We start from the raw sequence: 24,774 nt of genomic DNA, 5'->3' as shown, positions 1-24,774 counted from the left end.
AAGACTGCGCTTCTGTCTCCTTCACACTAGGTGCGGTAAATGCATGTGTGCGGGATGAGGCAGATCGGGGCTATATGCACTTTGCCAAAAATACCCTGAGGGCGACAGAAAATGCACGACGCCATTGTATCTAAACAGAGAAACAAAACAGATGCTTCTATAAATGGCAGCTGGGAGATGGGTGAAAATACCCGATGTCCAGTTCCGCTATGCCAAAACCTGCCGCCGACCTGTGTAGCTACAGCAAGGCCCAGGCAGTTTGATCGGGCAGAAAGGCATTGTCCACGTCTTTACACCTCTTTATCTTCGCTTCAAGAACATTGCTTCTGCAGCACGACGATGATGTGCTGCGCTTGGGGCTGGCAGCTGAGGGGTCGCACTGACGCTCCTCGTCCGCAGGAGCGCTATAATTATTGGCAAGTAATTTGCTCTTTGTGCGTGAATATGAAGGTTACAGCCAGAAAGCCATTATGCATGCATTCGCACCCATTGTACGTGTCGGACACTGGTCGAAAAGAGCAATTGAGCTGCACCTTGGGAGCGAGCGGCGAGCCCCGCGGATCTGCACCTGTATTGTGGCCGCCGAGCTGGTGCCCTGAACTAGTGGTGGTGCAGCGCCGCGAATGGTATCGCCGCGCTGCGAAATGATTCGGCCCTAGAGTCCTGGTTGTTGCAATAGCAATGGCAATGGCGCGCTCTCCCAGCTGCGACACCCGCCTGATTTCTCCCAAAACTATTCGCAGACACACCAGACGTGCATGACTAGACCCAATAAAAATTTCATGTCGGGGGCCATGCAGCGATTTCTCTTCTTCTCACAGTACCTGCACGCACACATACCTGCTTACTTTTGTGGCCATGGGTGATGGTAGTGACGATACAGCGGGATTGTCGCAGGCTGATTTCCGACGGATGCTGGCGACACCAAGCACCACAGCAGGCGACAAGTCAGCCAATGCAAAGCGCAGCGCCCTGGGTGCAGGGGTCTTGTTCCGGCCTCCCCGAGTCAAGAATAGCGCAAGAGAAGAGGACAAAAATAGGTCCAAGCATGGCGTCAAGCAGCACCTGAAGCAGCAACAAAGCCAGTACCGTGATAGGGCAGCTGAACGGCGTCAAGGGGTTAGCAGCGAATACGAGGAGGGCGAGCGCATGCTGCAGCAGCTTCGGGATTCAACCACCGAGGCGGACTCGAGGCAGCGCGAATACGAGCAGAGCAAGTACCTCGGTGGTGACATCGAGCACACGCACTTGGTCAAAGGCCTCGACTTCTTGCTGCTGGAAAAGGAACGTGCGCGGGGCGGCGGAGAGGAGCTGGATGACGAGCTCGAGCGGCTGCAGACAGAGGGAGCCCATGCAGATAGCACGTGTGCTGCTGCTAGTGAAGGCTTCGATGCTGCAACGGCTACAACCCCCCTGGGGCAGCGTATGATGGCGACCTTGAAGCGGATACACGATGCCCGGGAAGAGGCGTGCCGGTCGATTGAGGACGGGTTCAGAGCCGATCTGAACGAGCTGTTCCTTCCCGGGCGGATGTACTTTGAATTTGCCTCTGCCACGCCGACCACACGCATTCGCAACCAAGACGAGGTCAGGATGAGATCCAGCACTGGCATGGCTGATCTGGCGGACCCGGGCGGCGATGCGGACGTATTGCGCAAAGTGGTTGCGTCAATCGCAGAGACCTGGGGCAAGAGGTCGCAGCCCAAATCCCAAGAAGCGTTGCCAGGGGATTGCCGAGAATCGTCTGGGGAGGCACTGCAGCAGACTGCAGCAACAGGCAATCCTGCGCCACCAGGCACAGATTCGGACGACGAGGATATTTTTGCAGATGCCGGGACTGACTATGAGGTTACAGTGGCAAGGGGTAGTCCGGGCGACGACATTGCACCAGGGCCAGCGCTGCCGCCAGATGAGGGGGAGCCAGTTGTCGGGCCGTATCCAAACAGCGATGGCGGGATGGAGGATGGCGTGGTTGGTCCATACCCCGGCAGCGATAGCGAAATGGAAGACAGCGCAGTTGGCCCTTACCCTGGCAGCGACAGTGAGATGGACGACAATGCGGTTGGCTCGTACCCTGCTGGCAGCAGCGGTGGGGATCAGGGTGCAGTTGGCCCGTACCCAGGTGTCGACTGGGATCCTGATGGCAGCAGCGGCGAAGAGTCGGACGCGGAGCTGTTTTCGCAGGCTCGATCACGGTTCCATCAAGAGACACGCGATCTGTTGGATCAGGCCAGCTCGTCAGGCCCCGACAGGTCTTCCCAGACGAAGCGCAAGGCTGGCAAGAGCGAGTCCGCCAGCCAGGACTGGAAGAGAACGCGCCGGGTCATGAAGAGCAAGCACAGTGTCGGTATCGGCAGCGGCAAGCAGTGATGGCTCACCACCAACTCTTATCCATAACACACCTGTCGCCATGAGTCATCGACCTGGTGAAGGCGGCTTTGCAGCAGCCAGCGCGATAGCGGTCTTTCAGGACTTTTAACCTTGTTTTACATGAGCTATTGCTTCAGCACATAATGTCGAGCAAACTGTGGTCTATCTTGGAGGTCGTCCGCAACTGCAACAGCGTGCCGGAAGTCGACGCACTGGTCAAAGGCGGAAGGCCTCTTCCGCTTCGTTGTCAACGGGCAGCTCGTTGGACTACTCAGTCCCGAGCGACGTCGCTGTCTTGCAGTCAGCCAACGACACACGGGGCATGAAGCCCTTTGTTATTGACACCGCCAGCAGGACTCTTTCCTTCAGCGACTGGTGCGACGACCGTGCCAAGCGATCGGCGGCTGTTGCCGAGCTGATGGCTGGAGTTCCGGGCAGAGAGGAAGTGGGCATCGCTGGCCAAATGGCGGGACGAGCTATACCCGGTGTATGGCGACAAGAGCGACCCGCAGGGCATTGCGCTGATGGTGGAGCGCGCCTCGTCGTACAACTTTGGCATCCGCACGTTCGGCGTTCATCTCAACGGCACTGTAAGGGGCGAGGACGGCTCGGTCAAGATGTGGGTTGCAAAGAGATCGCTGCAAAAGCAGACATGGCCAGGGTATCTCGACCAGATCGTTGCGGGGGAATCGGTGATGGGATGTCGGTGTGGGAGTCGGTTATCAAGGAGTGCGCTGGAGGAGGGCGGCATCGAGCGGGACGTGGCCGAGACGACAAAGTTCGCTGGCACGATCCAGTACTTTACCCGGTCCGAGCTGGGGCTGCAGCCCGAGACGCAGTTTGTCTTCGACCTGGAGCTGCCCCGCGACTATGTTCCGTATCCCAGTGATGGCGAGGTGGACTCGTTCCACTTGTGGACTCTGGATGAGGTTGTCGAGAAAATGCGCCAAAACCTGTTCAAGCCGAACTGTGCCGTATGTGTCGTCGACTTTCTGATTCGTCACGGCTACCTGACACCAGAGAACGAGCCCGACTACCTGGCAATTCTGGATAATATCCACCGCCCTCTGCCATTCCCGGCCCCGACGTACTGATCAGATCATACGGCCATTCTCAGAGCCATCGTAAAGGCGCAGCAAATTTTTGGTGATGAAACCAGCTAAAGACAGCCAGTCTTTTCGTTGCTCCAAAGTTTTTGAATTTACGCCTTGTTTAAGCAACACTAGGACCTCGCGCAATGCCTTGCTGGAAGAATAAGCGGTCAGGCATTAGCGCGTCTCAGGACACCAAAGGCAGCTCGTTCACGCCGAGGGCGTGGGCGTGGGCGTGGGCGGGGCGGGGCGTGGGCGTGGGCGTGGGCGTGGGCGTGGGCGTGGGCGGGCTCAGTAGCTTGCAGCCCACAAAGCCGTCGTTTGCCTCTGCCTTGTCGTTTGCCTCTGCCTCGTCGTTTGCCTCTGCCTCGTCGTTTACCTCTGCATCCCAGCTGTTGGCATCCAGGGCTACTATGTCTCAGCCAGCCAGTCTGGCTAGAAGCGATTCAGTAGGAGGCAGGGTTGAGAGTGAGGGCAAACACAAAAAGTTCACGCTCGACGAATACGAGGTTTTGTTTGCCAACGACATTACTATTCAGGAGCTGCTCGCACCTATCGGCCCGCCTAGCCAGCAAGCAGAGCCAGCCGACAATTAGGGTGTTGCCAGGCAGAGGCGGAGGAAATTGATGGCGTCACCATTGTGCCATCGGGTTCTGACATTGCCGATGGCAAACTGGGTGTCGAGGACACAGATACAGCCCCTGCAGATGCAAAGCCATACGACAATCCAGCAGAACGAATTCTGCTCGATGAGCGCCAGGAATTTGTCTCGAAGCTGGACATTGACAAGCCGCTGCTGATCATGGCCGGCGCTGGGTCCGGCAAAACCAGTACGCTGTGTGCGCGTGTCATCGAGATGATCAAGCGCGGTGTGTCGCCGACAAAGATCATGGTTATCACGTTCACCAACAAGGCGGCAGGCGAGCTGCGCGAACGGATCCTAAAGTACATGAAGATCAGTAGCATGGACGACACGGCGCTGCCGTACGCATCGACATTTCATTGCGTGGTGTTACCAGCTTGTAGCCAAGCACTTTGATGCTCTGGGCTTGGCACGCCGCCCAAATGCGATTGCAGGTGAAGCCGAGCTCAAGGTTGTAGTCCGGCTGGCGCATGGGCTGCTTGACGACTGTCGGATGCTGACCCAAAGTGAGATCATGCTCAACGTGCCACCTCCAAGCGACGACCCAGACGCCAAAAACACGATGTTTGTGACAGACCGCTTCAGACGTTGGGATACTGCCAAGGCACTGGCGACTGAGAGGCTAGGCTGGCGGGAGAGTCCCCAGGAGCCAGCACACCAGGACGGCACGGCCACGGAAGCGCAGGAAGAGGTTGGACGATACGGACACCAAGAGCGAGTATGCAATCCACGAGGACCTGTATCTCTTCCTGTATGGCCAGTTTGGCAAGGGGTGCAATCTCGCAAATGTTGTAGAAACCCCGAGTCTTCAGTTGCCCGACTCCTCGGGCAAGAGCGGTGCACCTACTGACGACAAAAGCATTGTGGCAAAGCTGTACCTTATCCAGAGTACCAAATCGCGCGGATACAGCCCCAAGGACTACGATGTCGAGACGCGGTCGCTTATCGAGGCGTACAACGAGATTCTGCACATGAGCAACCTGATCGACTTTGACGACATGCTGACCATGGCAAACAAGGTGCTGAAGAGCCAGTCTGTCCTGCAGGCCGTGCGAAGCATGTACCCGTATCTCCTGGTCGACGAGTTCCAGGATCTCAACAATCTGCAGATGGATCTGGTCTTGCGCTTGCAGGGGGATGTTGGGCGAGTCACTGCTGTTGGCGACGAGCGACAGAGCATCTACGGCTTCCGCGGCGCCTCGTGCGAGAGCAACTTCAAGACGTTCCTGGATAGCTTTGTTGACGCCGATGTTGCTCGTACTAAAGGCACCCCTGGCAGCCTTGTCGGAAGCATGCAGTCGCTGACGGTCAATTACCGGTCACACAAGAGCATCGTCGACTTGGGCAATGTGGTTGCCCGCGACACGGCAGGCGACGACGGGCTACTGGTGAGGCTCCGTGTGCCATTGCAGGCGCGCGCGACAGCACCGGTGGTGCCCGTGTCGGTGTGCTACAATGCGACAGCTCATAAGGAGGCCACGTCAATAGCCGACAAGATCAAGTACCTAATCGACTCCGGGGCGTGCCGGCCCAAAGATATCTCGGTGCTATTCAGGTTCCTCAAATTTGGCCAGTATCGGCCGTCAGGTCGCATTGAGACGGAGCTGATGAATTTGGGGATTCCATTTGTAGTCCGCGGCGGTGCGTCGCTGATGAGCACCAGGCGTATGCAGAACTTCCTTGCGCTGCTGGGCCTATTGGCCAACCGCAGCAACGACATTGCCATGCGCGTTTGCGTTACCGAGTTTGTGCTGCATCTAGGGCCGGTGTATTGGAGGCGGATCGAGGGCATGGGCCCGGATTCAAATGGCGACGGCAGTCTGTTTAGAAAGGCCGAGCGTATCGTCAGCACCACCAAGATCCCAAAGAAAGCGCGCGAGAGCCTGGGCCACTTCCTGGCGACGGTCAAGGGCTGGGTTTCGGATATGGGCGAGATGACGCTGATGGAGCTGGTAGTCAGGATCTACACAGACTTTGTCATGGACGCGAGCATCAAGGCCAAGGCCAAGACCAGGTTTGCACGGAAGGCAGCAGCAGCAGAAGCAGCAGCAGACGAGCGATGACCACGATTCCGACAAGGAGCTCAACAAGGACCAGGTGCTGGCAGCACTGCGAGGCATGGTCGCCGGGTTCTTTCTCAGAGCGCATCCAGGGCGCCGGCCTGTCGCAGTCGCAGTTCATTGCTAGCGATGTGTGCTCAGACGACACAGTGCAGTCGTTCCTGGCACATGCGTCGATGATGTCGGGGTCTGCCGAGGACCTTGGCGAGATCATGGGGGCAGACGGAGAGAAGCGGGGGCTCAAGCCCGGCGAGACCGGGGTGGACGCAGTCGTCATCTCGACGGTGCACCAGGCGAAGGGGCTGGAGTGGGAGCACGCGTTTCTGCCGCATTTCAACGAGTGCCTCTTTCCAATGCGCTATCGTGACGAGAACCTGGCCGAGAGCAGCCGGCTGAACCGAGACAAGGGCAGGCAGCCATGGGTGAGGTCAAGCATTATCGTGAGGAAGGGCGGCTGGCGTATGTGGCGATTACGCGGGCCAAGCGCGGGCTTCACATCTCAGTGCTGCAGGAATATCCCCTGTGGTGGATGAACAAGATGTTTGGGCACAGTGCAAGGCCATCGCGCTACCTGCCTGAGATCATGCTGCCACTGCGAAGCACTGGGGACAACAGCGGTCTTTCTGACGAAGGGTGCAGCGAGGGGGACTATTGCTGAGCCGCAGGAGCTGTGCGGGCCGTGGCTCTGTCGATTGGCGCGCTCGGTTCCGTGGGTCATTATCAGTGGGAGCGCGCATTTATGAGTCACGTTTTATCGTGGATGCGGGCCGTTGACTCAACACAGCTATTGTGAGGCAAACTGTGGCCAGCGATTGTCGCCCAGAGCCTACTGCTGCACGCAGAGGGCTAGCCCCGCTCTGCGACGCTGGGCGCGAATATAAAAAGCGCGCCGGAGGCAGATGCGTCTCTGAAGCACGATCTACTCTTCCCATCTTCTGACTCCAATTCAAAACAGCCTTATCTCGTGCTGGCCAATTCCCTCTCCAGCCTACCTACCCACAGCTGCAGACAACTACTTTTTGTACTTCGCTATATGTATCTTCACTCTAGCGAAAAGAACTCGTCGGACTACATTTGCGATCAGGTTTGGAGAACTCACATCTAAAAGGACCATTATTTCGTCTACAGCCATGCTCGCTGCTCGTACTACCATTTCCAAGGCTGCGCTGCTCACGCGGCAGCTCGCTACTTCCAAGCTGGGCAAGACGGCCAGCAAGCCGATGCGCGCATACTCGCGGCTGGCATCGGCTGGGGCGGCACTGGCAGCGGCCAGCCAGCCCATGATCGGGGCTCGGTGCGCGGTGTCCAGGATCGGCCCTAGCAGCATCGGGTGCTGCTGCAGCGCGCAGCGCGCAGTACGTCGGGCGCCGCAACTTTAGCGGAGCCCAGGTCCACCACTCGAACGACGCGGTGTCGGCGGCGTCGGCGCTGGCGCGAACTGGCGCCAAGCTCGATGTCAAGAAGGTGCTCGTTGTTGGGTCGGGTGGACTCAGCATTGGGCAGGCGGGCGAGTTTGACTACTCGGGCTCGCAGGCCATCAAGGCGCTGAAGGAGTCGAACATTGAGACGGTGCTGGTGAACCCGAACATCGCCACAGTGCAGACGTCCCACGAGCTGGCGGACCACGTCTACTTTTCGCCGGTGACGCCGGAATACCTGGCGCAGGTCATCGAGAAGGAGCGGCCGGACGGCATCATGCTGGCGTTCGGCGGACAGACGGCGCTCAACTGCGGAGTGCAGCTGGACAAAATGGAGGTGCTGGACAAGTTCAAGGTGCGGGTGCTGGGCACGTCGGTGCGCACGCTGGAGCTGTCGGAGGACCGCGATCTGTTTGCCAGCGCGCTGAAGGACATTGGGATTCCGGTAGCGCAGTCGACGGCGGTCAACACAGTGCAGGATGCGCTGGACGCGGCGCAGCAGATCGGGTACCCGGTGATTGTGCGGTCGGCGTATGCGCTGGGCGGGCTGGGGTCAGGATTCGCAGGCAGCGAGGCGGAGCTGCAGGCGCTGGCGAGCCAGAGTCTGTCGCTGTGCCCGCAGATTCTTGTCGAAAAGTCGATGCGGGGGTGGAAGGAGGTCGAGTACGAGGTGGTGCGTGATGCGCAGGACAACTGCGTGACGGTGTGCAACATGGAGAACTTTGACCCGCTGGGCATCCACACCGGCGACTCGATCGTGGTGGCGCCGAGCCAGACGCTGAGCGACGAGGAGTACCACATGCTGCGCACGGCTGCGATCAAGATTGTGCGGCATATGGGCGTCGTCGGCGAATGCAACGTGCAGTATGCGCTGAACCCGGAGAGCCTGGAGTACTGCGTGATTGAGATGAACGCGCGACTGAGCCGCAGCTCGGCGCTGGCGTCCAAGGCCACGGGGTACCCGCTGGCGTTTGTGGCGGCCAAGATTGGGCTGGGGTGGACGCTGCCGGAGCTGCAGAACAGCGTGACGACGACAACGACGGCGTGCTTTGAGCCGAGCCTGGACTATGTGGTGACCAAGATCCCGCGGTGGGACCTGAGCAAGTTCAACCATGTGAGCCGCGACATTGGATCGTGCATGAAGTCGGTGGGCGAGGTGATGGCAATTGGCCGCACGTTCGAGGAGAGCCTGCAGAAGGCGATCCGGTCGGTGGACCCTGGGTTTGCGGGGTTTGCGCCGCTGGCCGAGTGCATTCCGGCGAGCGAGCAGGAGCTGGAGCGCATGCTGGCGAACCCCACCGACAGACGGCTGTTCTACCTGGCGTATGCGATGATCGAGCGCGGGTACACGGTGGACCGCCTGCATGACATCACCAAGATCGACAGGTGGTTCCTGCACAAGCTGGACAACATCTGCAAGGTGCACCGGGCGCTGAAGGACCCGCACCAGACGCTGCAGAACCTCAACCGCAACGCACTGGAGATGGCCAAGCGCACGGGGTTCTCTGACCAGCAGATCGCCAAGCTGCTGTCGGCTGGCGGCAAGGGCAGCGTCAGCGAGGACAGCGTGCGTGGGCTGCGCGCGCAGTACGGGCTGCGGCCGTTTGCCAAGCGCATCGACACGCTGGCAGGAGAGTTCCCGGCGCCGACCAACTACCTCTACATGACATACAACGCGTCAACAGATGATGTCAAGTTTGACGAGCACGGCACGATGGTTCTGGGCTCAGGAGTGTACCGCATCGGGTCGTCGGTGGAGTTCGACTGGTGCGGGGTGTCGGCGATCCGTGCGCTGCGGGCGCTGGGGCACAAGACGGTGATGGTCAACTACAACCCAGAGACAGTGTCGACGGACTTTGACGAGTGCGACCGCCTGTACTTTGACGAGCTCAGCTACGAGCGGGTGCGCGACATCTACGAGGCGGAGCAGGCCAAGGGGGTGGTGGTCAGCGTGGGCGGGCAGCTGCCGCAGAACATTGCGCTGCGCCTGCACCAGAACGACGTGCGGGTGCTGGGAACGGCACCGGAGATGATTGATGCGGCGGAGGACCGGTACCGGTTCAGCAAGATCCTGGACGACATCGGCGTGGACCAGCCGGCGTGGAAGGAGCTGACCAGCGTGGGCGAGGCCGAGCAGTTTGCGGAGGCGGTCGGATATCCGGTGCTGATCCGGCCGTCGTATGTGCTGTCGGGGGCGGCGATGAACGTCGCATATGACGCGGCAGCGCTGCGCAGCCACCTGGAGCTGGCGGCGTCGGTGAGCCCCGAGCATCCGGTGGTGGTGACAAAGTTCATCCGTGGGGCGCGCGAGCTTGACATTGATGCAGTGGCGCACCAGGGCGAGCTTTTGGTGCATGCGGTCAGCGAGCACGTGGAGGACGCAGGGGTGCACTCTGGAGACGCGTCGCTGATCCTGCCACCGGCGAATCTGAGCGCGTCGGTGATGGATCGCGTCAAGGAGATCGGGCAGAAGGTGGCTAAGGCGCTGGAGATTTCTGGCCCTTTCAACATGCAGATCATCATGCAGAAGAACCCCGACAACGCCGGCTCTCCGCTGCTCAAGGTCATCGAGTGCAACCTGCGGGCGTCGCGGTCGTTCCCGTTTGTGTCCAAGGTCACCGATGTCAACTTTGTGGACTGCGCAGCACGGGCCATCGTCGGCGAGGGAGTGCCGGCGCCGCGCGACCTGATGAAGGGCGCCAGCGCGTGGCCGTACACAGCGATCAAGGTGCCGCAGTTCTCGTGGACGCGCCTGGCGGGGGCCGACCCGTTCCTGGGCGTCGAGATGTCGTCGACGGGCGAGGTTGCGTGCTTTGGCAAGACGCCAGAAGAAGCGTATCTGGTGTCGCTGCTGTCAACCAACGGGTTCCGTCTGCCGCGTCCCGGCAAGGCCGTGTATGTCGGCATCGACGACCTGACCGAGCCGCGCATTGTGCAGAAAGTGGCCAAGCACTTCAGCGACGCCGGGTACCCGATCCTGACGGACGAGCCGGCGACGGCGGATCTGCTGGTGCTGGGCGGAGTGCCCAGCGTCGACGTGGTCCGGTTCGACTACGAGGACCGACGCACGCTGCGCGACGCGGTGGCCAAGAGCAGCATCGACCTGGTGGTCAACCTGGCCAAGCACCGGCCGGCCGACAAGAGCAACACCAGCTATGCGATGCGGCGCATGGCGGTTGATTTCGGGCTGCCGCTGATCAACGACCAGCGCTGCGCTGAGATGCTGGTTGATGCGTTGGCCGCCCTGCCTGAGGGCACAGCGACGACGCTATACGGCAAGGCCAAGCTGAACATTGAGACACCGGTGGATGTCAAGCGCTGGAGCGACTACCTTGGCATGCGCAAGTGATTTAAGGATGTTCAATAAAATAATATTTCTACGGGAGTTTGTTAGAGGTACTGGATTTCGTCTAGGTCGTGGATTATGTTCATGGTCTCCTGGTCGATTTCATCGCCGTCGTCGTCGTCATCGTCATCGTCGTCGTCATCGATTTCAGAATCGACGTCGTCGGCGTCACTGTATTCGTCCTCGTCATCGGTGGGGTTCTTTGACTCAATGCTGACGGCGGAGAACTGCGGCACCAGGCGCGAAGCAGCAGCAGCAACACCTGGGGTCGTCGGCAAGCGACTGCTGCGATGGCGAACTCTTCAGAGGCGGGAAAGCAGCCTGCTCCGGGCCGCTGGGTGGCGGTGGCGGCGGGCGGCGGCGATGATCCACGGACCAGGTTGAATGGGTTGACCTTCTGCAGCATGCTCATGCGGCCGGTACTGCTGGCCACACTCGGCACACGCTGCTGCGTCGCGTCAGGGCTCACAGCAGGCAGGACCCCGATGGGCGGCTCCACAGCGGCGGTCTCGGACGCAGCTGGCGGCGGCAAGTGGTCTGGCGAGTCGGCGCGCACGGGCGGCGACGGTGCGGGCGGCAGTGGAGCCCACGAGTCGGCTCGAGGACGGGCATCAGCAGTGGCAGGGTTCGGGGGCGGCGGCAGCAGCAATGCAGCGTCAGAGGGCTGGACAGATGAGGCAGCACGGGTGGAGCGCGTGGCGCGGGTGAAGATGGACGGCGATTTGCGGCCGTCGTCTTGGGCAGCACGGCGCTGGCGGTCACGCTCCTCAGCCTGGCGGGCCTCCTCTTGCTCGGCCTCCAGCTGGGCCTCGATCTCAGCCAGGTCGTGGTCAATCGACGGCAGAGGAAGTCTTCCAGAACTCCCAGTCGTTGAACTTGGGGTCGAGCTTGGCGGCCAGGGGCGGAAACATCATGTCGACCAGGTCGTTCATTTTGACGTAGGACGAGCGGTAGCCGGGCAGAAGCTCCAGCTTGACCTCGCCAGCAGTGTCGATGGTGCAGATGCGCGACACCGGCACGTTGACGCTGCGGTACGACATGGCATCGGTGATGCGGTTGCCGAAGCCGGCGTAGAAGGGCGCGACGCCGCCAAACAGATTCTTGATGTCGCGCAGACACGCCATTTTGAACTCGATGCGGGCGCCGCATGATGACCTCGCGGTGGAACGATGTGAACAGGCGGTCGGGTGACAGCAGCAGTGGGCCCATCGGCAGCGCATACTGGCCCTGCTTGACGCTGTCGAGGAACAGCCGTGTGCCGGCAGCCTGCCCGATGGCACGTGATGTCAGATAAAGGATCTCGTAGCCATTGCAGGCAATATCGGTGTACAGCTTGGCCACGCCCGCGTGGGTCCAGTCCTTGCCCACCATATTGAACAGGTGGCCCAGCGCATCCGACTTTGGTGATGGTGCCGTCGATGTCCGAGATCACAATGTGCGTGTCGCTGCCGTAGAAGAAGATCTTGGCCTCGCAGTACGCCTTGTTGGACGGAACCAGGAACTTGACCGTGTTGGCTCCGCGCTGCAGTCCCAGCGACTTGAGCTGCGCTGATGTCAGCCGCAGCGTCTTGGCATAGTGCGTGTGCGGCGACACCACCGCCTCGTCGTCGTTGTTGCTGATAGTTGTCTCTGCGCGGTGGGATCTTTATGGAAATAGCGTCGGCTGGGGCCGGAGCCCCCTCCCCAGTGCGAGCCGGAGCCCCCTCCTCAATGCGGTCCGGAGCTGGCATGGTCTGGGCGTGTGCCACGGGCGTGGGTGGGCTGCGCTGCCCCCACGGCCACCACCGCCGGCCACCTTCGGGCTTGGGAGCCTTGGCATCGGCCGGCTGCTGGCTGCTGGAGCCGTCCTTCTCATCAGCAGTCTCCTGGCTGCCGCCGCCCTTGTCCTTGGCGGCCTCAGCCATCGTGACAATGCCCTGGGCTCCGGCGCCTGAGGCCTCGGCCAGACCGAACCCGCCGAGCGACTCGCCAAACGCCAGCCGCGCAACCAACGACACGACCAGCGGCTCGCTCTGCGCATACTGCCCGTCGCTGGTGCGGAACACCGCGTGCGGATCGGTGACGATGGCCATGGCGTCGCGCTTGAACGCTGCCACATCCACCTGACTGTCCGCAAACACCTGCGCTTGCGCTGCCGCGTCGCCGGCCGACTGCAGCGCCTGGATGCCGCAAAGAGAGATGGCCAGCGGCTGAGCCCCCGGATTGCCAAGCGACGCCAGCATCCGCGACATGTCGAGCGAACAGGCGGTTGAAGTGGCCACCGGCTGCCCTTCCCTTGCCTCGTCTGCCGCCGGCTGCTCTTCCTTCGCTCCGTCTGCCGCCAGCTCCTGCGCTGGCACCCCCCAGTCCCAGCCGGTATGGGCACCGCCCTCGGCCGGATCGGCAGGGACTATCAGCGCCACTGAATGGATCCAGCACATAGGCCGAGTCGCTGACCACGCTCATGGGCCGGCGGGGCCGTGTGTCTGCCTCCTGCTGCTCCAGCACTGTCCGCCTGTCCGCGCAACCCGAGCTTGATCTGCTCCAGCGACGCATCGACGACAGCGCCGCCGCGCGCCTTGAACCGCGTGCCCACCACCGTGTCATCCAGGAACGTCACCGGTGCTGGCCCGTCGGAATTCTGCGGCAGCCACATGCCGTCGCCGGGCTCCGCATACGCCGCTGTGCCCACGTGATCGGCCGAGGGCGTCGCGCACGGCATATATGCGCTGGCGCTGCTGACACGCCGCACGTGGCGCCGCACCGGCCGCACTGGCCGCACCGGCGGCTGTTCGTCGGCCGACCAGGACTCGTCCTCGGACTCGTGGGCGCTGGGAGCGCTGACGTACCCGTCGTTGGCGTCGCCGGGCACGCCGCCGGGCACACTGCCTAGGTCCAGAAAGTCCGGGTCCTCGCCGTCGCGGAACGACAGCGTCGGCGAGGCCACCGGCGATGTGGCAAACTCGCTGGGCACCTCGCCCTGCGTCTCCAGCACAAAAAACCCCTCGCCTTCCACCCCCACCTTCATGTAGAACTCGGCTGCCTTGCCGTTGACAATGACCTGCACGGCCTTGTCTGACGGCCGCAGCAGCTGGAGCTTTCCGAACCGCACGTGGAATGGCGAGCACGACAACTCTCCGTCCTTGCCCTCAACCACGATGATGTCGATCGCCCCGCTCAGCGTCGCCGGGTTCAGCTCCTTGTACAGCTGGCTGACCGTCGAGAACACCTTTCCGACGTACTGCATTTGCGTGGCCTGGATTAAAATATACTGATTCTATAAAGTGTTTTGAAGAAATGCGCACCGCTGTGTTTGGCAGCTCGTTCCCAGCCAACGCCACCACTACCATCCGAGCTCTTTGCGTTTCACGTGACAGAACCACTGCTGCCAAGCCAAACCTGCACGATCACGTGCATAGGGCATCGCAAACTGCCCACTGGCAGCACCCCATAACGCGCTCTGCCACGCGCACGCCGCGATGAGCTGTCAGGCGAGCTGCTTCTCTTCATGCCATGGTGAAACATATCTCCCTACCACCCCCAGCACCTGAACCGCTGACATGAGTCCTGCTGATACCCAATGGCAAATCGACAGTCTGGCAGCGTACCTGGCCAGCAAGAGGCAAGTCTCCTTGATTTTCCACTAGTCCCTCTGCCCCCCAACATGGCCGGAACCGAAGACTGAGCTCGTCCTTTTTCTTGCGTAGCGCAGCGACAGCGCGCTTTGTGGTCGCCCTCGGAGGCGTGCCTGGATCGGGCAAATCCTATCTGAGCGAGCGCATAGTGGATGCGGTCAACGCCATTTGTGGCACAGATGTGGCCATGGCCGTATCCATGGACGGCTTCCATCTGACCAAGCAGCAGCTGCTGGCTATGGACAACCCCAAGCTGGCAATGCTGCGGCGCGGCGCCCCATGGACATTCGACGCCTGCGCATTCGTTGATTTGGTTAAGCAGCTGCGCGAGCATCCTGACTCCACGGTGCTCGCGCCATCCTTTGATCATGCCGTGGGCGATCCCAAGCAGAACGACATTGCCATCGAACCACGGTAAGCAAAACGCCCATCCCCCTGACCTTTTTTGCCCGACAAAAGGCGGTTATGCTAAAACCCCTCCCATCTCTAGCCACCGTATCGTCGTAATCGAAGGGCTGTACGCCCATGTCAACGAGATGCCGTGGTTGCAGGCCCACCAGTATTTCGATGAGTCATGGTGGGTTTGCGCAGCCGACGAGCAGGTGTGCTATGAGCGCCTGATCAGCCGGCATGTTGCTGCGGGGCTGGCTGCCGACCGCACACAGGCTGTGCAGCGGATTTCTGCCAACGACGCCTATCAACGGCGGGTATTCGGAGACACACCGGTGCCAGCCCTCCAAGATCATATACAACTGATGATCGCCAATGTCCGCGCCGGCATACCTGACCTCCTTCCGCAGATTCATAATCATCTAACATCTCAACGTGCACCACGGACAAGTGTTTTTTCCCAGAAGAAAAGGGCGACATTTCACACGCGCCGCCCTGTCTGTGTTTACTCTTTCCCACCTCAAGGGATCTGAGCAGCACCAGATGCCAGTGTCCGCAGAGCGCTGTCCACTTTAAGGGGGAAGGGCCGACTGCTTCTTCCGGCAGAACAATAGCAGAAACAGCCGCAATTGACATGAAATTCAGGAACTTGCAGAAATCTTCTGGTTTTGCAGCAAGCGCCAGCTGACCATTGATGGGCGGGGAGTTGCGGAGATGCACTGCTGTGCTTTGAAAAATCCGGGGCAATCTCGGACGCCGAGGCTGTGTGGCTCCTTGTACTGTGCACTAGTGTAAGCCGAGCCCTGCCACCACCGACCCTCTCGATAAACCAAGGCCCGCGCCCTGCTGATGGTTTGAGTATATCTTGCCCGCCTTTCCCCCCTTCGAACCTTTTCCTTTATTTTTTTTTGCAGTACCAGTTTTTTTTTACTGTCTCTACTGCACAATTTTATTTTAGCCTTTTTTTTCCTTTGTCCTCAAACATAATTCAACACAACCTGCAATGAACAACCCCACTGTACCAACAGACCCATCGAGCTCGCCACTCAGCAGCGCACAGACGCTAGACACACACAACATGAGCCGGTCGCGGAGCGCATCCGTCAGCACAGCATATATGTATCCGGCACAGCGCACAGGCCCACGGGGCAACGCTGGCGCAGCCACAATCCAGCCTCTCTGACCCCTCGCGGACGCCCGAGCTGCGTGGGACAAAGCGGCATTACGGCGGGGTGGAGGGCAGCGGATTCCCGCACGGACGGCCCAGCGACATGCTTGCGACGCCTAGCAGAACTGTCAACCCGGCGCATAGCCACAGCAATGAGCCCGGTGAGTCGCAGCCGATCGCCACCGGGTCGGCCTGCGCGGACGCAATTCGACAATACGCTGAAGGCATATTCACTGAGCAGCCAGACAATGGCGGCGTCGGTGTCCTCGTCGTCGGCGTCGTCGGCATACTCGCCGTCCATGGCAGCCACCAAGCCTGACGGCCCGGCTGGCGTTTGACGCACGATCGCACTTGCCAGCCAAGGACATTATGGATGAGCTTGTGGGACATACCGTGGCCGAGTTCAATATTGTCGGCAAGATGCTGCACCCGGGCAATTTCATGAAGCAGTATCGGCGCGGCAAGGTGTCGTCGCTATTGGCGCTGTGCGTGATGGCCAACAATGCCATGTTCAGCAGACACCCGGCTATTGTCGATATTGGCCCGGTCGAGGCTGCACGCCGGTTCGTGGATCGCGCCAAGGTGTTTGTGGCCGATGTCATTGAGCGGCCGGACTCGAGCTCGTGCGCAGCAATTATTCTGCTGTCGGTCGCTTATATGCACCTCGGACAGCTCAATGTAGCGAGCCATTATTCCAGTAAGTATATCTTCATCAGGCATAGGTGCTCATATGACCCCTGCCGGTTGCTGTTTGTCCTTTGGGGGCGGGAGAATGGGGTGTGCTCCTCCCCGAACAGCAGACACAACCAGAAGCACCCGGGGATTTTCATTATCACGCGTATTGCCCGTTGTATTCTTTTTTGCTGTCTTGTATGCGCTCGGGCAGCCAGTGCTATCAGCCTCAACAGCCGAGCAAAATGCGAGGATTTGGGGTGGCGAGCATCAGTTCTCTTCATGTGCTCTTTTTCGGACAGATGCGAGATTTCCCACGTAGCCAGCCAGTTTTGTTTCGTTTGCTATGAACAAGTTTTGTTTCGCCTGTTATGAACACGAGGCAGATGAGAGATGTGTCCAACATCAACACTGGCAAACTCGGTGCAACAAGGTGCTACCCCCGACAAAATTGCGAGCCACTTTTTCACTAACCGTGTCCTCCATGGGGAAATCCCCCATGCGTATTTCCGTTTTCTGCACTATTAGCGCTCGCACTTCGGCTTTTGCAACAGCTCAAAGTGTACAAATTGGACGACAGCGTGTGGAGCGACGAAGAGTTGTGGGTGTCCGAGTCATGGCTCGAGCGCGAGGAAATGCGGCGGCTCATCTGGAGCTCGTTCACGGTGGACACGTTTGTGTCGCTGATGCTGCACCAGGCACCCAATGTCCTGGTGGACCTGAGCGGGGTCAACCGGCCCGTGCGCGCCGTCCATGTGGTATGTGGGCAACGACAGCCTGGAGTCGTATTCGCTGCCGCCCGACACATTCCACATCTCGCCCAACGACTCAGAGTACCTGACAGCGGATCAAACAAGCAAAGCTGGACGGCATCCGGTGGCACGTCAACGGCAGCATCGTGCAGGTCAACTTTGCCGTGATCGGCAACGCGGTCCTGCGCACGATCAACGACCCGAACGCGTCGGTAGAGGACATGGACAAGCTGGTGCTGACGACATTTGAGTCACTGACCGAGTGGCTGGCAGCAGTGCCGGAGATGCCAGCCAATGTGACGGCCGAGGAGATCCAGCACACGAATGCTGATATCGTCGGCCGCGCTGTGCATGAAGTCGGTGGTGTCGCCGTATCTAATGGCGCGCTGCGACGACCCGCGCCAGGCAACCAGCGTGCTGCCGCCGCAGATGTGCAACGGCGAGACGCGCGAGCGGATGCTAGCCGACTACATCAGCAATGCCTGCCGGCTGTGCCGACAGATGCGGCTGGTGACGGACCTGCTGGAGAACGAGACGCCGCCCATGTTCATCTCGTATGCGCTGATGCTGGCCGGCGGCATAGCGGCAGCATGCGCCCACTCGGCGCCGACGCGGGCGCTGCGCGAGAGCTTTGCGCAGACCACGGCGTTCATCAAGCGCATGTGCAAGAGCTGCGGGACAAAGTCGCTTCTGTTTGCACAGGCGTGGGAGGAGATTGTCCAGGTCGAGGAAATGGTGACGTTTATGCCGAAGCGCCTGGAGAAATCCCAGCTGCTGACCATGCGCGACCTGCTTGTGCCCGGGTCCATCGAGGCGGTTGTTGACAAAAAGTTCACCGTGTTCCTGCACCCCATCCGCCACATCGCCAATATGCCGCCAGCCGCCAACTCGGTCTTTGACGACCAGCCCAGCGAGCCGCGCACGCGCCCGCACGGCGGCATCCCGCTGACCAGCAACCTCTGCGCCATCTTTGGCAGCAAGCCGGTGGGCGCCAAGATCAAGCGCACGGCGTCGATGGAGGCTGCTACTGCGCGCAGCCACCAGCGCCAGGTCCCAGAATACAAGATGACGTATACGTCCATCTCCAGCATCCTGGTATCGCTGGTCGTGGCCACCATGGACGAGGAGTTCTTTGCCTTTTTGCCCGAGCTCGGTGCCAGCGAGCAGATGCAGGTCCGTGTGCAGCTGTCGTCTGCGAGCACCGAGGGCAGCCTGGCGGGGACACGTCGACACTATGCGCATCCACTCCATGTCGCCGCCCATGACGCAGCTGTCGCAGTCATTGCCGCCCTTGCATCACGCCGTGCATTCGCCGCCGCTGCCGACTGCCTCGCGCCAGTCCGCCCAAACCCCGACCGAGGCCCCGCAATCTCCGGCCCCCGCCACACACCATCATCAGTCGCCGCCACCGCCACAATCGCCGGAGGAATGTTCTCCCGCCGCGAAGCACGGCTCGGGTAGCCGGTCGAACGTGATCAATCTGCTGAACTAGTAGCAAAAACAAAATAGCACATCACCCCATCACCCAGCCAGCTTGAAATTCTGCGTGAAGCGCGCCCCGGCTGCTGCGTAACATGTACAGTGTAGCTGAATATCATATTGCCCATGTACCTCTAATGTTTTTCTAATTGAGCGGATCCGCCAGTCCCAGACCGCGGCGCTTGACCATGTTTGCCGACGACACCACCTCAATGCCGTGCTTGTCGATGATGCCCTTTTCAAATATCCCCGTTTCGACCTGCGACGTGCACCGCGACGACATTGAGATATGGTGCGATCCGTACAGCAGCTCCATCAGCCAGTCGCCCAGCGTATTGGCCACCTGCTTGGATTCTGGCAGCAGCGCGTACATTTGCATAAACCCATGCGACATGCCAGCCACCAGCTTGATCTTGATAACCGGCTGCTTGCCCTCTGTGGCATTCCTGCCGCTGATACTCTTCGCCAGCGCCACCGACAGCTTCTCGGGCATGCCAGACATGCGCAGCGACGCAGGGAACTTTGCCTGTGCCAGCCCTTCGTCGTCGCTGGTGTCGGTGCTGCCAATGTAGAAGCTCTTGGAGTTGGGCTGCAGAATGCGCGGCTGGCTGTGACGCCGGGTGTAGAGCCGCGACCCGCGGTACGCCTGGTACTCGTGGTGGTCGCTGTGGTCGCCCGGGACTGCCTTGTCTTCGGGTGCGCCGGTGTCCTTGGTTTTGGCGCGGCGGATCCGCTCGGCAAACAGCACTGTGTCGTCGACCATCGGGTCCTTCTCGCCGCACATGAAGTACACGGGCGGGAACTGCTCCAGCAGATGGTCGGGGGCGACTATTGGCGACAGGTAGTAGTCGGTGCGGAAGTCCGGCCTGGCATTAGGGCCGACGTACATGATGACCATGGCGCGCATCATCTCGGGCGTCAGCACCTGGTCGTTAAAGTACGTGAACGCGCTGGTCATGGCCAGTGGCGTGTATCCGATCGGCTCGCCCGAGTCGCTGTCGTCGGCACGCACCACCTTGATGCGCTCGTCAATGAGCTTGCGCTTGCGGATCTGGAACCGGCTCTGCTGGTACCCGTTGTCCTTGTTGGTGGTGGCCAGCGGCGACTCGTGGTGCAGGTGGTCGCGCGGCTCCACCAAAATATCCGCCTCACGCGAGCCCAGCAGAATGCGCGCCTCGTCCTTTGTCATCCACGCACGGATATCTACGTTAAAGCACCCGTAGATGAACACGATCCCGTCGGGCTTGCGCAGCCGGTCGGGTGACTCCAGGATCTTGAACATGACGCCAGCGGTGATGTTGCCGCCGGCCGAGTCACCAGCCAGGACTATCTTGAGCGGCTCGTGCGTGTGGATGCCAATGCACCGCCCGTTGGAGGCCACAATGTCCTTGTACACCTCGTAGCACTGGTCGATGGCATATGGGTACGGGTACTCGGGCGCCTTGGCGTAGTCCACGCTGACGATCACTGCATTGGTGCGCTCCGCCCACCTGCTGAGGTAGTCCGAAGTGGCACTTGGGCCCCATGGACACGAACCCGCCGCCCGGGTAGTTCAGCACAATGTACCGGGTCTCCGAGTACTCTGACGGATTGCCGGCATAGTAGATGTGGCACTTGGCCGGCTCCTAGATTCGCCAACGGCCGTCTGGGCAAATACACTTCGCGGTCAATAGTCAGCTTGCTCGAGTGCAGGTACCGCATGAACCGCAGGATCGGGTTGTCGGCGCCCTTGTTCCACGCGACCCGCAGATGATCAATGGTCACCAAAGCCCGAACCTTGCGCACCTTCTCGACGCCCCGTGCGGTAAACACCAGGTAGTACAGCGAAAAAACCATCGACAGAACGTCCCGCAGTGGCTTCGGTCGGATGGACATTGCTGTCCAGAACCCGGCGTCCAGGGCCGTGAACACCCATGTAGTTCGGTAGAAGCTGCGGCTGTAGTATTCGCGCAGCGGCTCCGGCGCATTCAGCCCAAATATATCCCCCATGTGGTCCAGCGCGTAGAGCACTGCAGAGTATAATACAAGGGCCTTCCACAGCGGAAACCGGATTCTCTCGGTCCACCGGAGGCACCACGGCGTGGTCTTGCGCTTGAGCAGGCTCATGGCCATCGCCGTGATCGCAAGCACCTGCATCCGCCGCACGTTTGCCGACGGCTTGCCCAGAATGTGCTCAAGCATATTGCTACTGTTTTAGGCCAGTTTATACAAAATGTAGATAAGAAACTTTCGTATTAAGGGAACTGAGGAGAGGAGAGAAAGGGCATAGCAGCAGCCTGCCATTTGACTTTTTGGCATCGTTGACACCTTTGGTCTGTCCAAACTGCCAGCTCGCATCTGATCCGCCCCCTCCTCAACTCTTTCACATGTCAACCAATTAACCTGGAGCTGAAGCGGCGGGTGACTTATACGCATGTGACTGTGGAAAAAAAAAAAACATCTGTCCTGAGCGGCCGATCCTGCCCGTTCCAGCTCAGGCCGAGGAGACTAGGCTTCGTGCAACCCCTGCCGGGTTCACCGCCCACACAACAACTGCCGCTGCAGACAGCGCCAGCAGCGCCTTGAGAGACCCAGCACTGCTACTGCTATCCGCATCCTTGGTCCTCAGCAACCCCGTGTTGAAGCGCCGCGCCAACAGCCTATCGCGCAGGACAGGCGGCACATAGTACAGCAGCCAGGTCAGCGTCGAGTGGTTCCCATACGTGATATATGCCGACGGGCGGTCTGCCAGAATGCGGCCCGCCACCACACGCGCAAACTCGTCGGTGGGTGTGACGCCACCGGACTGCGAATATTTGATCCTTGCTTCAATTGCAGGTCTCGCCGGCTCGTAGTTTGTCCACTCGGGCAGCTCGAGCGAGCTGTTGTCGGCAAAATGCGACTTGATGCCACCAGGAGCCACCACCGTGACATGCACATTGAACGGGCTCAGCTCCATGCGCATGGCGTCTGACATTGCGTGCACAGCAGACTTGGTCGACGCGTACACGCCGGCCCAGGGCGTGCAGCTGTAGCCGACCACCGAGCCAACATTGGCAATCGTGCCGCTGCGCTGCTTGATCATGTGCGGAGACACTACCTGGCACACCCGGGCCACGCCCAGCACGTTCGTATCATATGCCTGCCGCACCCTTTCAATATCGACTTCAACCATGGGTCCCATGCAGCTCATGCCTGCGTTGTTGACCAACACGTCAATTCGCCCAGCCTCCTTAACGACCTGCGCAACTGCTGCTTTCACGGACTCCATGCTGGTGACATCGAGCTCCAGGGGGATGATGCTCTTGTCGTTGGCATATGTTATCTTGGAGGTGTTGCGAGCTGATGCGTACACTGTGCAGCCGCGCGCAGCGAGCTCCACTGCCATGTGGTGGCCGATGCCGCCGTCTGAGCAGCCTGTAATCAGTACAATCTTTCTCTGTGACATTCTTAGAATAGTAGATAAATATTACCGCGTGAAGTTGGTCAAGAAGAGGAAGGCAATACAATGACGCTCGGGGTTTGCCAGTGACTGCTTGCTCGGCCCGGGGGAAGCCAAAGCCCCGACAATTTCCAGCCCTGATTATCGCAGTGATTACTCTGGAATCAAGTACTCGGGCTCTGCTTGCTAGAGCTCGTCCAATGTCTTGACGTCGAACTCGCCCAGCTCTGCCGCAAGCCCAGTGTCCAGAGGGGTTAGGACAACTGTAAGCAGTGGATGGCCAGGAGTCACAAACCTCTTTAGATAAAGGTCATATACCCGCCGCAAGTCGGCACCTGTCACAGCACTGATGTGAGTACGATTCCAGATGGCGTACTGGCTTGCCGATGCAAACCCATACAGATTGCTGCCAATGCAACAATCTGCTTGCCAACAAGGAGAGCACTCTGAAGCTGCGCTCTTGTAGACCATCTCGGACTTTGCCATGTTGATGTCGAACTCAGTAACGTAGCTGTCCCAGTGCTCGCCAACACCGGACACGAGTGCTTGCATTTCCAAAATGGCCTTTGATGCGTCTGATGCCTGATCGACATCAAATACAAGCATACCTGATGCCATGTCTTGCATGAGTAATGGAGTGTATCCAAAGCCCTTGCCGCGAATCGCATTGTACAGTGGGCCACCGCTGCGCTGAAGCAATGAAACCAAAAGCTCAAGTGCGTAGTAGTCGATGCCAGGGAAATAAGCCAATTGCGCATCGAACGGTCTACTGGGTGATGGATATGTAAAGATACTGCATTCGCAGCAAATACGCACAACAGCAGCGTGAAGAGTTGGCATGGTGACCTGAATATTCAGTGGGCTTGAAATGCTTGGGAACCAAGAATAGCGCGGATAGGGGAATGGGTATCCTGGCAAAGCATCGGCTTCGCCGGAAACATTGTTGGCATTTGACACCAGGAAACATCCAAAGCAGCCTTGCCAGTCTTGAGCCAGCCTGTCGATGAACCTCATGTTTTCCTTGCGCTGGCCATAGGAGGAAGTGAATGTCCAAAATCCTCTTGTTCTATTGACAATATACCTCTGGAGTTCGTTCAACTGATCCACAACGCTCGTATCACCAGAATCAAGCGCCTCGATGACGCTCTTCAATGCTTGCTCCTGGTCAAATATGCTAGCCCAATTTCTGGGCCGACGAGAGGGGCCACTGCGATTCTGTGTTGTGTAATGGTATGTAACCTCCTCAATCATCTCGCTCCCAAGTCTTCTGGAGTATGTCATTTCGCTGAGGAAGTTCTGTGCAATGGTAAGGATTCGTTCAACGGTAAAATCGGCAAACAGCAGAGATCGAATGAGCAATCGACTGGCCTCCTCCATACTCTCGTACGTCGACCTCATATCCATGAAAAATAGGTCCGTGTTTTTGCTGATCCCAGCACCTATAGACATAGTAGCAGCAGCTAGCTGGTGATTGAACTCCGTGTGGCTGACACGGCGAGCAACATCGGATGCTTCTCCATCATTGGTAACTCCGGGTGGAAGAGCGATGCCGGTTGCTAGTACAAGCTCTCTGAAAAGGGCCAGATAAGGGCGGAGACTGTCAGGCAGGTCTGGGAGGGGGATGTTGAGGCTTAGTGGTGGGAACGCAGTCTCAAGCTCGATTAACTGAACAACAGCTGCAGGGCCGATTGGTGTTGCCAGCTCTACAACCTCATGTATATGTGGCAGACTGGCAATCTTCTGTGCATCCGGGATATGAATACTGCGCTTCAGCTCATCTGGAATGTTCAGCTTGCTGGCCTCAACTGCCTTCTCGATATGCCGTGTATGCCTGTCCTTGTCAGAAATCGACTGCGCATTCCTCTGCTCGATACCGCGGCGCTCCTGCTCGAGCTTCTTTCCCAGCTCTGTATCCAGCACGGCTGCTACATAATACACACGCGTGTCGATAAACCTCTTGAGCAGATCCAGCCAAAGGTCGACTGGTTTCTGAATAAGCTCATCGATGACATCGAACACCCGAGCATATATCCCGACATGAAACTCGCTGCTAGGTGACCAGTGAGATGCGATGACATCGCGGATCAGGGTAGCCTCTAGTTTCTGGAGAGGGTCGTCCTCAAGCTCCATTGCAAGTGACTGACAGTACTCCTTTGCAGCTTGACTCCGTGCACCGGCATTTCCATCGAATTTGGAATCGTACAGTTGCTGGAGCTCCTGAATGAGCAGATTCCCAAAATAGCCTTCAGAGAATAGCATCGAAATTTCGGAATCATCATGGGAGTCGCTTGGGTCGATATACGGTACACCATCGAATGTTATGGTGACTAGTGAAGGAGCTCCAAAACCT

The 24,774-nt window shown here is 59.3% G+C and overlaps 11 protein-coding genes across 11 annotated transcripts; 6 read left to right on the top strand and 5 right to left on the bottom strand.

Annotated features, from left to right (window-relative positions):
* The first annotated feature begins 753 nt into the window (after positions 1-753).
* Positions 754-2,632, top strand: DL89DRAFT_137594 (uncharacterized protein). Its single transcript, XM_040883397.1, has one exon. The coding sequence runs from the start codon at positions 859-861 to the stop codon at positions 2,368-2,370; it is 1,512 nt and encodes a 503-aa protein (XP_040744249.1). The 5' UTR covers positions 754-858; the 3' UTR covers positions 2,371-2,632.
* Positions 2,633-2,692: 60 nt separating this feature from the next.
* Positions 2,693-3,464, top strand: DL89DRAFT_274661 (uncharacterized protein; the record flags this gene model as incomplete). Its single annotated transcript, XM_040889214.1, has 2 exons — positions 2,693-2,756; positions 2,809-3,464. 2 exons carry the CDS (start codon positions 2,693-2,695, stop codon positions 3,462-3,464), a joined length of 720 nt encoding a protein of 239 aa, XP_040744248.1.
* A 505-nt stretch (positions 3,465-3,969) lies between these two features.
* DL89DRAFT_137346 (uncharacterized protein) lies at positions 3,970-4,751 on the bottom strand. Its single transcript, XM_040883393.1, has one exon. It carries the CDS (start codon positions 4,425-4,427, stop codon positions 4,026-4,028), a length of 402 nt encoding a protein of 133 aa, XP_040744247.1. The 5' UTR covers positions 4,428-4,751; the 3' UTR covers positions 3,970-4,025.
* Positions 4,752-6,375, top strand: DL89DRAFT_137351 (P-loop containing nucleoside triphosphate hydrolase protein). Its single transcript, XM_040883394.1, has one exon. It carries the CDS (start codon positions 5,076-5,078, stop codon positions 6,165-6,167), a length of 1,092 nt encoding a protein of 363 aa, XP_040744246.1. The 5' UTR covers positions 4,752-5,075; the 3' UTR covers positions 6,168-6,375.
* A 919-nt stretch (positions 6,376-7,294) lies between these two features.
* On the top strand, positions 7,295-10,931 carry DL89DRAFT_256859 (carbamoyl-phosphate synthase; the record flags this gene model as incomplete). Its single annotated transcript, XM_040885476.1, has 2 exons — positions 7,295-7,458; positions 7,514-10,931. The coding sequence occupies 2 exons, from the start codon at positions 7,295-7,297 to the stop codon at positions 10,929-10,931; spliced, it is 3,582 nt and encodes a 1,193-aa protein (XP_040744245.1).
* A 31-nt stretch (positions 10,932-10,962) lies between these two features.
* On the bottom strand, positions 10,963-13,678 carry DL89DRAFT_266841 (LNS2-domain-containing protein). Its single transcript, XM_040887262.1, has 8 exons — positions 13,416-13,678; positions 13,347-13,393; positions 12,521-13,297; positions 12,328-12,495; positions 12,060-12,287; positions 11,768-12,028; positions 11,301-11,742; positions 10,963-11,226 (listed from the first exon to the last, which is right to left on the bottom strand). The coding sequence occupies exons 1-8, from the start codon at positions 13,627-13,629 to the stop codon at positions 10,973-10,975; spliced, it is 2,391 nt and encodes a 796-aa protein (XP_040744244.1). The 5' UTR covers positions 13,630-13,678; the 3' UTR covers positions 10,963-10,972.
* An 809-nt stretch (positions 13,679-14,487) lies between these two features.
* Positions 14,488-15,298, top strand: DL89DRAFT_274659 (P-loop containing nucleoside triphosphate hydrolase protein; the record flags this gene model as incomplete). The annotated part of the gene is made up of 4 exons (XM_040889213.1): positions 14,488-14,533; positions 14,620-14,956; positions 15,033-15,249; positions 15,275-15,298. 4 exons carry the CDS (start codon positions 14,488-14,490, stop codon positions 15,296-15,298), a joined length of 624 nt encoding a protein of 207 aa, XP_040744243.1.
* Positions 15,299-16,035: 737 nt separating this feature from the next.
* On the bottom strand, positions 16,036-16,401 carry DL89DRAFT_256856 (uncharacterized protein; the record flags this gene model as incomplete). The annotated part of the gene is made up of 1 exon (XM_040885475.1): positions 16,036-16,401. One exon carries the CDS (start codon positions 16,399-16,401, stop codon positions 16,036-16,038), a length of 366 nt encoding a protein of 121 aa, XP_040744242.1.
* Positions 16,402-17,407: 1,006 nt separating this feature from the next.
* DL89DRAFT_256855 (uncharacterized protein) lies at positions 17,408-18,985 on the top strand (the record flags this gene model as incomplete). The annotated part of the gene is made up of 3 exons (XM_040885474.1): positions 17,408-17,530; positions 17,617-17,895; positions 17,930-18,985. 3 exons carry the CDS (start codon positions 17,408-17,410, stop codon positions 18,983-18,985), a joined length of 1,458 nt encoding a protein of 485 aa, XP_040744241.1.
* On the bottom strand, positions 18,880-21,261 carry DL89DRAFT_266840 (alpha/beta-hydrolase). The gene is made up of 3 exons (XM_040887261.1): positions 20,663-21,261; positions 20,540-20,628; positions 18,880-20,517 (listed from the first exon to the last, which is right to left on the bottom strand). Exons 1-3 carry the CDS (start codon positions 21,182-21,184, stop codon positions 19,149-19,151), a joined length of 1,980 nt encoding a protein of 659 aa, XP_040744240.1. The 5' UTR covers positions 21,185-21,261; the 3' UTR covers positions 18,880-19,148.
* A 69-nt stretch (positions 21,262-21,330) lies between these two features.
* Positions 21,331-22,520, bottom strand: DL89DRAFT_137384 (oxidoreductase). The gene has a single exon (XM_040883395.1). It carries the CDS (start codon positions 22,428-22,430, stop codon positions 21,477-21,479), a length of 954 nt encoding a protein of 317 aa, XP_040744239.1. The 5' UTR covers positions 22,431-22,520; the 3' UTR covers positions 21,331-21,476.
* Between the last annotated feature and the right edge of the window lie 2,254 nt (positions 22,521-24,774).

Source organism: Linderina pennispora, assembly GCF_002104995.1.
Source record: "Linderina pennispora strain ATCC 12442 chromosome Unknown DL89scaffold_5, whole genome shotgun sequence".
Taxonomy (NCBI): Eukaryota; Fungi; Kickxellomycota; class Kickxellomycetes; order Kickxellales; family Kickxellaceae; genus Linderina; species Linderina pennispora.
This window is presented reverse-complemented; position numbering and strand designations above follow the sequence as displayed.